Below are 14,863 nucleotides of genomic sequence, written 5' to 3'. Positions count from 1 at the left end.
TGGCCCCAGATGAGATTATTCTTTCCAATGAGATGATCAACTCTATCACTAGAGGGGATGGGATTGTGGAAGAGAAAGTGTAAATTATGAATAAATTTAGTTATACACAAAATACGGTATTTGGCAACAGTATCTACAAAAACAAGCGAGTGGATTACTGAATGAAGATTCAAAATACTGAGTAGTTTCTGTAGCTTTCCAGATTTTAACTTAAAATTTAAACCAAGTTCCTAATCTGGTAAATTTTTATTAAAAATTGTTCTTTCTGCTTTAGGTTAGTCTGGTAAACAGGAAACTTCTCAAAGTGATTACTCTGCTCCCTATGAAACTGGTGATTTTCCCCCGTTGATAGCCTTTGCTAACTTATTTCCTAGTTAAATGATACTTACTAGATACTTAATATCTTCTTACCAACAGCAGGAGGCAGATGTTAAGGTCAGTAATGTCTTTCTTAAATAAATAAACTCCCCAAAACCACCAAACCAAGAACTCTAAAAAGTACATATCCTTGATGGCAATTATTGGTGTGGAAAAAAAGCCCATAACTATTATGCAAATTTACTGATATGTACTATAATTTAATTTATCAGTAAATTAGCAATCAATATATCAACAATCTTTTCCTTAAACCAAATCAGAAGACATTAACAGATTGTGCTGGTTTTTTAAATAAAGTCCTGTGCACAGGATTTTTTTAGACTAGAAACATTTTTTTTCCCCAAAGAATACTACTGAAAGTAAGTGTGGTCCTATTTGTTGCTACACTGGCTTGAACACTGCATCACTATGGGATTACTAGAAAAAAATCCTCATCTTTAAAATGTAAGCCTACTTTAAAATGTAAGCCTACTTTAAAATATGCATTTACTTAGTAATATGTGGTCAGCTGTATGATTAATGGAGACAGACACTGGCACAGAGAGAGATGGAGAGAGAATGAAAGAGAGAAAATGAATTAAGTTGCCAGCAATGTATGCACTTTCAGCATGTTGGTCTGCTGCTAAAACCAAGTCAAAAACCACAGTGCAAACCTGGCCTGCTATGAGACAAGAACTGAGCTTCATCAGACTTGCAATTATTCAAACCCAAGAATGGACAGCTGTTTTAAAAAAACAATTTCAGTTTCCAAACTGCACCCCACTGAGACACACATTTTTGTGTTGGAGGAACAATGGAGTCTGGAGCATTCCACTTCCTAAAATCTGATGAATAACACAGAGGTGGATTCAGATGACATTCCTTGTTTTAATGAGACTCAGAGATTTAAGAAAGTTTTGACAGGCCCCAGGGTTGCTTTCATATGAAGTTTTCCACTTGTGCAGGAGCAGAATCTCACCAACTGTTATCTTGAGACTTGCTGAAACTGCTTAGTGAGTTATTCCAGGCAGGCCAGGATGAATGGAATTGCAGAGCAGCTGCCTTCACCCAGTCACAGCACTCTTATTTCAGGGTTGCAGACATCTGCTTCAAGCAGACACAGCTGATTCAGAGAGGAAGGCAGCAATGCAGGAACGTTCAACAGGAGAGATGTTGGCAGGGTTTATTGTCTCTACATTCTTTCCTTAAAACACCAGATCAATTCACAGTGTCAAAGAAGACTGCTGAAGTAAATTTCTCCCAGATCATGAATATAAAAAATAAAGGATAGATTCCTTCCTAGGAACAAAGTCCATACATTTAATTATTTTCTTTCCTAAAACCAAGTAAAAAGCCAGACACATTTTCATAAACTACAAAGGTAATACAGCAGGCAGGAGTCACTCTGATTACATTAGGTATAATTCCTTTGTAAAATCCATGAACACCTTCTTTCCTTTAAAGACAAAAAAAAAAGGTTTTAATTAATGCCTTTTAATATAAAAAAGAGACATAAAACAAAGCCTGGCATTTTATTTCTCACACTCCCATTGAGAGATGTACTTCAGGTTAGAAATAACAATTTCAGACAGTGTTTAAAATGCATCAAGTATTAACCCATTGTTTTTTCTTCTAAACATATAATAGCATTATGTAGATCAGTTATTTAGCCCAGGCTTTAAGTGTTTTTTGTGGGTATTGTCTAAGTAAGACAATTTACCATCTTTCTTCATGCTACAACAACTGACTAAAGAACTAAGAAAAGTCACCATTCATTTTTTGAGATTTTAAGCACCCCTTCCAGAATTTTGATTCTACTGGCCGATAAATAAGAACCTAATTTCACCCAACTTCAATCAGTGTGTCACGCTAGGGCTGTTAAAAAGTTTTAGACACATTAAATCTCAGCTCTTCAGGTGCAGACCTCACAGGCACAGAACACCTGGAAGGAGGAGCAAACAGAGATCCCAAGAAATGCTTGGGTGTGGTTTACACAACCCTCCCTAAGTCCCACTTGTTTCATCAGGAGCAGTGGCTCCAGAATGGCTGTACTACACTTGAGCAGAACTAAAAACCCTCCTGCAGCACTGAAGGGCTCAGCACCGACACAGCAGAGCTACTTTTGCTCTGAATTGCCTCCAGCTGAAATGGTTGCACAGCTCTGAACCAGGGGTGCTCCTGGAACAACAGAGCCTCAGGCACTTACTGAGCTGGCCCCTCTTCACAGCCAGGAGCCCATTCGCACCTCTGCAGCAATATGGCCCAACCCAAAAGCACTGCCCAAAGCCATGGATGCACACACAGAGATGGCCACCCTTGGTAAACACACAGGTCTGTGTGAAAACTCTCCCCCGCACTGTGCAGCTCAGGCAAGAGCTCAGGGAAGGTTTGTGAGAAGATATGAACAGGTGTGAGGTCACAGGTCTCTAAAGGTCCTACAGGAAGCTGGGACCAGACAACAAGTGCAGGCAGGCCCCAGGGTAACCAGGGACATCAGTATAATCAGCTCTGGCTAGCTCACTTCACCTTGCCAGGAATTTGGATTAGCCACAACTCACAGCAGCACAATGCTCCTGTCCTCTGTGATAGGCCAAAGCAGTTCAAGTGAGAATTCATTTAGTGTCCCAAACCAGCCATGACAATGTTATTTTTTAGCCTTGAAATTTGCTGGAGAAGAGAGAAGGGAGACAGAATAAACAACAGAAACCTGCAGGGGGCATTGGCTCTCTCCAATCTCCTCCTCTCTCCTTAGCTTAGTGCTGTTGGTGGCATCTTGCACAACATGACTTTGTACAACTAACACTTAGCTTGCCCTGAACTGTTCTGGTTCTGCAGTCAGCACAGGAGCCAGTAAAGGTAGCTCTGATTCTATAAAACTCAGTTTGCAGCATGCAGGCTTTTAATTTTGCACACCTACCTCCAGGTCCTGTGGATCACATCAAACACCCCAGAGTATGTGTTATGCTGGTCTTGAAGACGAGCCCGCACGACTTGATAGGGATATGTTGCTACCACAGCAAATATTTTGGATACAGCTGCCATCATTATGTATTCCACAGTGTTCTAAAAGCAAGAAAAATTGTCAGGCTTGCCTTAGGTATGATTTAAATTAGCCAGTTCTCAAAATCTTACTTGATTTAAATGTACAACCAAACAATACTCTAGATTATTCCCTCCTATGATACAACACATTAAAAGAAATGTCAGTTTTTACTACATGCAGTGCTACAAGTAACTGACTGTAAAACATGTGCTGTGCCTTCTCATTCCCATTAAAACACTTCTTCCAATAGTAGCTACCTTTGCCCAACTTGCATCTGAACAGTTTTCCAAGGTTTAATACCATCCCCTCTAGTTCCACAACGTAAGAAAAAACTTCTAAAATTCTCAAAACACTTGCTAAAATAAGAAGTTGGTTTTCAAAACCAGTGAAAACCAGTTGCTTGTTCCTAAAAAGTGAGAAAGAATTATTTCCTTCTATATATTCTGCACTTTAATTAATGTACCAATACTTTGCACATTTGGCTGCTGTAAACCTGACAAATGGAATCTACTTCTGTTTATTTACATGCCACAACACAATTTTATTCTCAAGCATCCTACCAGTTTTGTATCTGATACTCTGTTTCTATACTTGTTGTATCTCTCTTTCAAATCCTCATAGGCCATGAACTGAAGCGCTCCATGTGATGTTCCAAACAGACCAGGCACAAATCCCTAAAAAAGGATAAAACAAAGTTAAAGGGTGATGCACAAAACCTAAACAACTTGACAGAGCACAGCTCCCACCCCTACATTTGTCCTCCCTAAATGTACAGACTGTGCCTGCACAGCAGTTGCAGTCTGACTCAGTGTCCTTAAGGGCAGGCATCACACCAACACTCAATGAATGCTGCTTTCCTGACAGGCAGCCCAAAGGCACCTCCTGAGTCACTGAGATGAAACAAGTGGCCCAGGGACTCCACCTCACACAGCACAAGCTGCTAACACAAATTAGGACTGCAAGACCACAAATCAAGCTCAGTGCACATTTCCAGAGACTGGCACTGAGGGGTCTGGTTCCACCTGAGACTGGCAAAGCAATGACAGATGCTGGCAACTCAGAGAAGAGCCACCAGGAGCAGAGGTAAAAAACATTATTGTGATTGAGCCTGGGAAATAGATATGCATGTGTTTGCATGTGTGTCTCTACAAAAATGTGTGCCTATGGGATATATATGTATTTCTAGACTAAAAATGTTTGTGCCTATATAGAATCATAGAATCATTTTGGTTGGAAAAGATCTTTAGGATTATCAAATCTAACCATAAACCTGACACTGCCATGTCCACTACCATAACATGTCCCTGTGGGAGAAGAGAGTGAGCTGCTCCAGAAGTGTCTTTCTTACATACACAAACACATGAAAATACACAACCTTTAGGTTCAAAAAAGTTGAAGGGGGAAAACAGGTACTTTCTGAACTGTGTCCACAAGAAAGAGAAGACAGGAGTTCCCCCAGGACCAGGACTAGCTCCACTAAAATGAGTTGCCAGCTGCAGGGGTTCTGAAAAGCACTAATTCTTTTTGAAGAGTTGGTCACTTGCATTGAAAAACACAAATAAATGGAGGATTAATCATCTTGGCCAGAAAAACACAAATAAATGGAGGATTAATCATCTTGGCCAGAAAGGGACTCAAAAACTTGCTGCAAACTGTTAGGGAACAATTACAACAGAGTAAAGTGTTCAAAATGTGGTTAAAAGGACTCAAAGAATCAAAGTTTATTTCCCATGATACATTTGGGCAAAAAAAAAGGAATTTAAAAATGTGTTCAGATGCCAAAGTCTGTGTTAGACTAAAAGTCAAGCCCAAAATGTTGAAGATTTAGTCTGACTTAATCAGAATATGATTAAAAGCTTGGAGAAGGTGAAAAGGAGAAGAGATCCCTGAAGGAGTCCACTGAATTAGTGTTAACAAGACAAAATAATAAAACTCCTACATTGCAGAAAAAACCCCAACAACTAAAACTACAGCAGGCACAAAAACTGCATGGATAATACACAAATTACCACTTCAGAGATCAGCTTTCCAAATGCTACATATAGATTTCTAAGGTTTTTCAGTCTTTCAGGAAATGATTTTTTAGAATTTCTGCTTCTCACAGTAAGAAAAAATGGTCATGACCTCAACATCAGTGATCACAAACTAATGAAATGCATTAAAGGCTAGTGAAAGTCCCAGGGAAAAAACCTTCCTCAAACGAGAACAAGTTGAATGAAACCACTTATCTGTATTTTGTCAGCTGTAAGCACAAAGTGAAGTTGAAGCCAAAGGGCCCAACAGAGGGGAAAGGATAACTTTGGTTTTCAGAAATCCTGGATCAGAGAAGAAAATAAAAGCAATATAAAAACAGAGGAAGAAGAAAAAAACTATACAAAAATGTCAAAGAAAAAAATATCTGGGTCAGCAAAACCAGTATGAAACTCAGTGATAGTGACAGCAGGGAAAATCTTCACAAACATTTCTTGGTGATTAATCAGTAAAACAACTAAAAGACAGTGGAAGTAATTGTTCTCCACTTGGAAAGAATTAGAACAATGTATTTATATCATAGAAAAATGAGGTAATACTTTTCTTGCCAACAAAAGAAGAATGTTAAACAACCTTTAAGAGAGCTAAACTCTTAAACTTAAGCCAGAAGATTTGGATAACTTGCACCCTTGAGTCCTAAAGCATCTACTGGTTGTACTTCATACACAAATACCAGCAGGCTTAAAGTCTTGTGCTGAGCTTCCAAAGACTGAGGGACTTTTAATGTCGGGCCAATATTAAAAAATGCAAGAAGGGAGTGGGGCAACTGTCAGCCAATGTGCCTCAGCAAAATAGGAGCTGACCCAGACCTTTATTGATCATAGAAAATCATGCATTCTTACGGAAAAATGTTTCAAAGCAAAACTGACTTCACAGCACTGAAATATCTTGGCTGGGGAAGTTTTTGAAACATATTCTATTTTCTTATTCTTAGAATAATTGAATTCAAAATTCTTTCTTGCTGCAAAATTTGATAGAATTTAATGTTTTTTTTAATACATAATATGACTGTAAAGAGAAATTTTATAATAACTTCACGTACTTCTTGTTATTTTCTACTTTAATATTTGAAATATATATTTAGAAGATTTTTCCAATGAAAACATGACAAGATGAATGGTTTCTCAAAGAAGTCTTACTTGAATTCTCTTTCAACGGATTAGAACAATAGATGGAATTAAATATAGTTCTATATTTATATTCTATAATTAGAAATTTAAATGCATATAATTCTGAGTAGCAGTCAGTGGGAATAAAGAAATATTTTAAAGTTGGCGTAAAGTGTTTTAAGTGCTGAAAATCCAGACAAGAAGAAAATGTCTTGTTGGTTAGTGTTTCAAAGGTTACCCATCACAATAAAAAGAAACACAGGCAAATGTACACACTGGAAAACCTGTGCTTCTTAGTAAAGAGGGGAACAAGGTTCATTTGGTGATGTGGTACTCACATTACTGCCTCAAGTGTTTGACAGCACTCAAGCCAGAACAGCCATTGCTGTCTGTTTCAAAAGAATGCAGCAAATACCTCTTGTAATCTCTCCAGTGCTGCCTTCATTTGGGCTCTCAGTGTGTCAGAGACCTGCAGCATCTGAGTGCCCTGCTCTGACAACTTGTGCAGACAAGACACTGAAGTTGCCATTACCATCTTGATTCCCTCATGGTGGAAAATGTTACACCTTTTATGTGAAAGCCACTTACGCTTATGTCTCTGTGTAGAACTTGCAACTTAAATTAAAATCAAGATGGCTAAATCTCAATGGATTTTGCTATGTACAAGTACAAAGATATAGAAAGCTTACAAGCTTCATATTTACAAGAAGAAAAACAACAGAAGCAAAGCATGCAAAATAAAGAGAGCTAAGTACCTTAGCCACTGAGGGGCCAGGAAAAGTACTTTATCCTCAGAGCATAGACTCTTGCCTACCAAAAGTGAAATGCCAACACAGAAGTGCCCAAGTATATTTCACTTGGTAACGAGCACACACTACTGTTATGACTTTTGTTGTCAGCATGCTACATTTTTATTCTCAGTCTTGATGAACCTGGATTTTACTTTAATCTCCTTAAATTCTATACATTTCCCGTGTATTTTACTCTTGTTTATTACGCATTGCTCTATTTCCAACTGCTGCTTCTATATCATCAATAAAAGAGAATAAAAAAAATGCACATACAGAAATACAGAGGCCATGAAGGATGCTAGTTGCATTCCTGACTGATGTCTTAGTAGCCAGTCACTCTAGAATATACATCTAACAGTTTCGCAACAGCTCAGAGATATTTTAGGTTTTCCTAAGAGCACCAATCCTACAATCTTACAACTATTTTACCATGTTTGGGCACTCCTACCTTATGCTTGAAAAGAACAACACAGCACTCATAAAACGGAGATGGTTGCATTCATTAATGGCAAGGCAATTTTTAGAGCTCAAATCTCCAGCAGATCCATGGGTGTGTTCAAAGTACATAACCCCAAGCTGTTTTTTAATTCAGCCTGGTGTGCAGCAGAGCAGCTCTGTCATCAGGGGGCCAAAAGATAAAGCCCAGTGGATGCAGTGTGTGGAAGATCACTGACTGGATGATTACTGGGATAATGAGCAAAGGAGACTCCTCCTGCCTTTTCAGAACCAGGCCAAGTTCAAGAGGAACAACTTACTGAGAAACCCAGATTCAGACAAACCGTTTGATGAACAATCAATACCCAGCAGAGCTAATAAAGACAGCTTTGATCCCTGCTAGAAAGACTGATGTAGCCTGACATAACTCGTTTGTACCTCAAAGGACTGAAAGGATTTGCTCAGATCAGTAACAGTATCCGTGTAGTAAAGAGCAATATTGAATTGCTTGGTCAGAAATTCCATTCTTTATTGTCTAAGGAGACAAATCTCAAACAGAAACTCTTTCCAGATTTTTTTCCAATTCTATCTGAGACAGTTGCTCTGTTTGAGATCCCTTCATTTACTATAAGGTGGTACTACCTGATATCCCCTTATCTGCTACAAGGAATGCTATCTGAAATGAAGATTATAAGGAAAAAGAAGACAATTGCATGTACTACTGACTCAGGGCAATTAACAAAGCTTTAGCTGTACAATTTTAAATAGAGCACGAAAAATAAAAGCTCCCCCAAACACTGAAATGCAGGAAGCTAAAGCATGTACAAGTCCAAGAGCCACCTGAAGAAGTGCCTTTTTCTCCAGTGCAGACAAGGTTGAGACAGTCCTGACGTCAAATGGAAGCTGCACAGTGTGCATACTTATGTAGGTCATTCAGGACCTATTTAGGTCACCTTCTTTGCAGATTTAGGCAAGTAATTTGCTCTTTCAAAGGAAGTAGCTGCTTTAGTCCCACATTTGCAGATTAACACTACAAAGAAGTGTCTAGTGCCAAAGGCGACACCTGCTACTGGCAGGAATAATCTGAAAAGAAGGGCGGAAGGACATCTTAAAACCTAACAGATCCAAGAAATCAGAACTTATCTACATGGAACAGAGCAGACATCCAGACAGGCAAACCTGACAATTTCAATTTAGGAATAAGTAAGGTGCCCTGTTCCTGGTGCTAGAATTTGGCAATCATTGCCATGAAGCATGCAAGAATAGGAAGGATCACATTTTTCACTGAAAATAAAATAAGCTAATGTTCAGTAGTCAGGATAATTTCTAAGACAAAGTGGTCTTGTTCCCTACTCCTGGCAGTGTTCAAGGCCAGGCTGGATGGGCTCTGAGCAGCCTGGGCTAGTGGAAGGTACACGTGCCCATCACAGGGGTGTTGGAACAAGAATATCTTTAAGATCCCTTCCAACCCAAGCCATTCTATGATTCTATGATTCTGCAGCATTACTTGCAGGAGAAGAGCCAGCCTGAACTAAAATAGGTTTCTTCACAACTTCCAGGCACTGATGAATGCATCTTGATGTCATGACCTGAAGAGAGGAGGAGGCAAAAAGTCCAAATCTTGTTGCCATCTGTTTCCCTAAATTAAAGGGAACAAAACCCCCACACATATGCAGGCCCTATTTAGAAGTCTGCAAATTTAATGTATCTAGAGCTGACAGATTACAGACATCAATAACCAGAGGGCAAATAAGCAGTTGTGAAACTATCCATTGTGGAAGAAAAAATTAGCAAGTACTTTAGTCATGTTATCTTCTAGAAGAGGTTAGAAATACAGAGATATGGGATAAAATGCAAGGAAGCACTGCCAGCAACATAGGTTACATTGTTGCTGACCTGCTTATCCAAATTCTAATTATAGGAAGATTAAAAAAAAATTACAAAGCAGTTTATCACCAGTATAATGGCTTTTTCTTCTGACTAAGCCTTTTTGCTGCAGTTCTTCAGTGGGAAAGACTCACAGAATGAAAGTGAGCTATCACAATTTTTTTTTGTAGAGAAATATTTAGAAGTCTCACCATGCTACTGGGTGGTGCCAGGCAATCATGGAATTTTTCTGCAAAGTGATTACCTTATATAAGCCACGGATGCCCTCTGTCTTGTATATCTTTATGAGAGCATCAAACATTCCTCGGTACTGCCGCTTGGATGGATCCACGCCAGCGTTATATTGTAGCACAAGTCGAGTCTTGGTTACCCAGATTGGGTTTGTAATGCACAGGGTCATGGCTCCTGGAAACACACAGAAGTTACTCTCATTGTTAGGCCAAATCCACAGATTGTCCCAGTCTGTTCAGTCCAATGTAACACAGGCTTCTACAATGACAAAACTACTTCTCCTACCAGAGTACTCATTCTGTTCAAAACAGGTGAAGTTTATGCCTCAATTGCTCCCTTTCTCCCCCTTCAAAGCTCACAGTCAAGTCCAATTTGCAACTGCTGTGGTACTCCTGCAGGGCACAAATATTTTTGCATATTCCTAGTACAGTCCCTTTTTTGCTTCACCTTTCCACAGTTAGTAGTATAATCTGAGTAGACAGTAAATGCAGTTTCTTAACGTACCACAGATTATCTGAGTTATTCTTCAGTATACAATAATTCAAAATTTAATGGACACCTTAGTGATGTGAAATTTGCTTAATAATTTTGACAGGTTAATAGCAAGAACCTCTTATAGCTTTATAGGTTATTAAAAATACCATTGTGACACAGAATCCATTATGACATTTCATTCAAACAATATGCCTTATATTTCAACGTTAAATGAATGCTTCAAAATCCTAATGAAGTTTTCCAAATTGCCTGTACAGCATGTAGTGACAGGACAAGGGGGAATGATTCAAACTGAAAGAGAGTAGGTTTAGATTAGATGTGAGGCAAAAATTCTTTACAGTGACAGTGGTGAGGCAATGCAATAGGCTGCCCAGAGATGTTGTGGATGCTGCACCTCTGGAAGTGTTCAAGACCAGGCTGGATGGGGCTTTGAGCAACCTAGTCTAGTGGGAGATGTCCCAGCCAAAGACAGGGGGCTGGAACTAGATTATTTTTAAGGTCCATTCCAGCCCAAACCATTCCATGATTCAACAGGCCACCTCCTTTCCAGGTCCAGGTGTTAAATATTTAACAAGTTAACAATCTGATAGCAGCAGATTTCCATAGTTACATTTTGGGACCCAATACAGTACTAAATATGTAAAGTGCCTACACAGAATGAAAACTAGGACAAAAGACATTTTGTCAACTGCTAATTCTGCACAAAACTGGAGGACCACAGTGACCCACCTATTTGTGCTAGACATCTTTGTTTTATTTACAGACAACAAACTACTGCATCTGGGCTGGAACACTTACCCTTGCCATCTGTAAGAAAAAGCTGCACTGACACAGAAAGGCAAGTAGCAGCATATGGAACAGCTACAAGTGAACATTAATTTTTGCATTTAACCTCACCAGCCTCTGCAGCTGACACTAGGTGTTCGCTCGCACTGAGACTTTCCATCTTCCCTTCCTTCTTGTAAGCTTTGATGGCATTGTAACTGGAAAATGTACAACATAGTTTAGTGAAGGTGAACACAGACCCACATCACAAAAAACCCAATCCAGAATGACATACCTGACTAAAGATCATGGTGCTACACAGCCTTTGAAGAAAAGGCATCCAAACTACTGTTATTTAATTGATTCATTGTCTCTGAGCAGTCAGCTCTTTAAAGTGAACTATGGTAATATATATTTAAATTGTAATATTAAATTGTCAGTATCAATGGGACTGCATCTTGAAAATGATGAGATATCCAGAATTAACTTGTGAAAGAATTTTAGTGGGACCCACAGTGCTAGGTATTGACCCTCTAGCTCAGAAATACACTGAGCATTCTTCTCTTGATCCAGTTTGCAATCTTTGTGAATTAAGGAATTGTCAACAGAAGATAAAGTGTCAATAGCAATCTACAGCAAAGCTTAAGGACTCAAGTACAACAATAATAGAGTCTAGACAACTGACAAGTGAGCTTTGCATAGGCATGGCAGCTAACTAGTCCCTAAAATGTTTGAATTAATAGGGATAAGTACTAACAGAGTTAATAAAGTAGAGTATTAAAAAATGGGCTTTAACCAACAAAACCAATGAAAAAACTGTCACTAAAATGATAAAACAATCAAACATTTAGTTTTAGTAGAAAACTTCACACTCTTTATTCTCAAGAAATCAATTTAGATTCTTGTTTTTCATGGGGTTTTAAGAACAGTGTATTGGCACTTTTAGAGAATTCTTTCTGAATGGTATCACCACCTCTCAAGTTCCTTAGTACTTTCACAGCAGCAAGGGAATGCACTGTACCTGACAAAGGAACAACTCTCTGACCCAAACTGCTTAAATTCTAAAACAGCAAACCAAAATAAACGTTAACAAACCTGGACTAGCTAAGAGAATGACAAGTTTGTAAGTCCCTTAGCACATTTTTACACCTCACAAAGAAGATGCAATGTATATCTGAACACTGCATTGTGCAGGCAGTGACACATTTTACAGTTGTACTTACAAGAAGAAGTAAAGTCCCCAGGAGGCTCCTGCTCCCACCATGTTTGGAGTCACCCCTTGGTACAAGCCTCGAAGCCCCTCATGCTTCCAGACTGTGCTCATACAGTGAAGAATTCCATTGTACTTTGGCCTCAGCTCCAATCCATCACTTACTACAAAAGAGAGAAATGGAAAACATTTCGGGAAGCATAAAGTTCAACTGCCTCCAAGCCAACCCAGGAGTCCACAGCCTCCAAAGCAATAAATGAACATGAAACATAATTGATCAACTGTATTACATGAGTGTTATTTCACAAGTATGCAAGAGCTGAGGTTTACAGCTTTATAAGCCTAGAGTTGAAGAACTTAGGGAAAAAAGGGGGGAAAAAGAAATAAAAACCAGAGATAACTACTTAGCTCAGTAAGAGGAAAGTTCCTATTAATCTGACAAGGCTAAGTAAATGCACTTTTGTACATTTTTGATGAGCAGCAGATCTGAAGTTTTCTGTCTCTGCTTTTTAGTACTCCAGCAATTGTGCATCATATCTCAAGTGATATGGACGGCATCCTTGACATGTTTCTCTAAGTTGTTTAGACAAGTCCTAAGTAACAACCCTTAAATTCAAATTTTCTCCTTAAAATGTTCTATAAAGCAATGGGTCACGTCTTACTGATTCCCAAGTCAGTTTTTACCAGAATACACAAAGGCTTCTTCTCCCACCTAATAACCTAACAGCTGGTTGTCCAAATGTTCAGAAAATACCACTTCAAAAATACAGAAAACAACACGTTTTTTGTCTGACAGATCATGTAGAACATGGATGGCTACAAAACTTGGAGTGGTGACTACCATTGCTCCTACCATAATAACAAAGGAGTAAGTTGATTACTGATGAGGTTATGTGATGCAGTCCATGGTGAGATGACAAGAGGTAACAGACACAAGCTGAAATACAGGGAATTTTGACCAGAACTTTTTATCCAGCAGAATGGCCAAATACTTGAAAAAGTTGCCTGAAGAGCATCTTTGGAGCTACTCAAAACTCCAGTGCACAACACTGAACAACTGATCTAAGCAGTGCTTATCTGGGTAGGGGGTGAACTCCTCAGCTCTCTTCTGACCTAAATTACTCTGTGATGCCAACATAGCAGCAGCTTTCATTCTTACTACAGACGGATGGCTAGACTGCAACTGTACTGAAAACTGATCTCAAAGTTTTACAAGAAGTGTAGTTTTTGTGGCCCCACCAAAATTAATCCTGGTAAACAGGCATCTTCTGTTCAGTGCCACATTATTACTAATTTCTTTTGAACTCTTTGTCCCATAGACATTGTGACAGACTTCAGCATTAAGGACAAAATGCTTTTGCTGAGCACAGTGTGACAACACCTCGACACCTTGACAACCACTCAAAGCTAGAACACAAACACCTCTTTTCTCCTTCCTAAGTGCTGCTAGACCTTTCCCAAAGACATTTGTGAAATTTTTACCATGCAGACACTAGGTCAAGTTTATAAACATATGAAACAAGATTGCAAATCAGAGACATGAATGCAAGTCTTTCTGTCAATGATGCTGTCAAGAATCTTGACAACATTCATTTCTGATATCAGCTCCTGCTCCCTCACTGAAGACAAAACACAGGAATTATTATTTTCAACCCAAAGAAGCATGTGAAAGTACATGACCTCCAAAAGCCATCTAATCCAAACCTGTATTTAAACCAGATCTAATTAGACCTGGTTACTTAGGGACACGACCAGTTGACTCCTGAATGTTTCCATGGCTGAAGAGATTACAGCCTGTCTGGGCAACCTTTTCCAGTGTTTGACCATTCTCACAGTAAAATAACTGGAATGATCCATGCTTGTGCCTGTTCCTTTTTGGCTCCTTCTAACTATCTCCAAGAATCTGCCTTTCCCTTCTCTGTGTCTTCCAAGAACACTGTCATAAATTGCAATTTTAGCTCCCCTCAGCCCTTCCTTTCTGAGGCCAAAGGGATCCTGTTCTGTGTCATGTGCTCCAGCCTCTTCACTGTGTAGTGGCTTCCACTGCAGTCACACCAGAGTGTCTTCCTTCCGTGTCCTGGAGAGCCCCAAAATAAACACAGTACTTCTGACATAGTATTACAAATGGAAAACAGAGAGAAGAGAGCCCTTCTGCTGGCTGTGCTTCTCATGATGCAGCCCAGGATGTGCCCAAATAGGACATGCAACGTTTTGAATTTTGGAAAATGTCTCTGTGATAGTTTGGTTTTCAGATCTTAAAACATCCATGTATCTATTTCAGAAAACAATCCAAAGATACGGTAAAATGTTTCTACCTCTCTGAAAGAAAATATGATAAATGGTTGACAAGTTTCTCAAATCAGCAGAAAAGTCAAGAGAAGTTGCCATGTTTCCCTGTGGAGAAACAAACCAGTTACAGAGTTTTCTGCAAAACAATACCACTATTGTTAACAGCCAAGGTTATTGCAGAACCACCGCTAGCTCTGAGTGTTGAAAATGTTTGGCATAG

General features: G+C 39.2%; 1 protein-coding gene across 1 annotated transcript in view; it reads right to left on the bottom strand.

The window, feature by feature from the left end:
* Nucleotides 1–836: 836 nt before the first annotated feature.
* SLC25A32 (solute carrier family 25 member 32) overlaps nucleotides 837–14,863 on the bottom strand; it is a 14,652-nt gene continuing 625 nt past the window's right edge. Inside the window, exons 2-7 of the mRNA XM_005479697.4 lie at nucleotides 12,368–12,518; nucleotides 11,277–11,362; nucleotides 9,898–10,058; nucleotides 3,961–4,074; nucleotides 3,275–3,420; nucleotides 837–1,813 (exon numbers count right to left, since the gene is read on the bottom strand). Of these exons, the coding sequence (XP_005479754.2) occupies nucleotides 1,678–1,813; nucleotides 3,275–3,420; nucleotides 3,961–4,074; nucleotides 9,898–10,058; nucleotides 11,277–11,362; nucleotides 12,368–12,518 (794 nt within the window). The 3' untranslated portion in view covers nucleotides 837–1,677. The remainder of the gene's footprint in view (nucleotides 1,814–3,274; nucleotides 3,421–3,960; nucleotides 4,075–9,897; nucleotides 10,059–11,276; nucleotides 11,363–12,367; nucleotides 12,519–14,863) is intronic.

The sequence above is a fragment of the Zonotrichia albicollis genome, chromosome 1 (assembly GCF_047830755.1).
Source record: "Zonotrichia albicollis isolate bZonAlb1 chromosome 1, bZonAlb1.hap1, whole genome shotgun sequence".
Taxonomy (NCBI): Eukaryota; Metazoa; Chordata; class Aves; order Passeriformes; family Passerellidae; genus Zonotrichia; species Zonotrichia albicollis.
The sequence above is the reverse complement of the archived record's forward strand: the minus strand, read 5'-3'. Positions and strand labels throughout refer to the sequence as shown.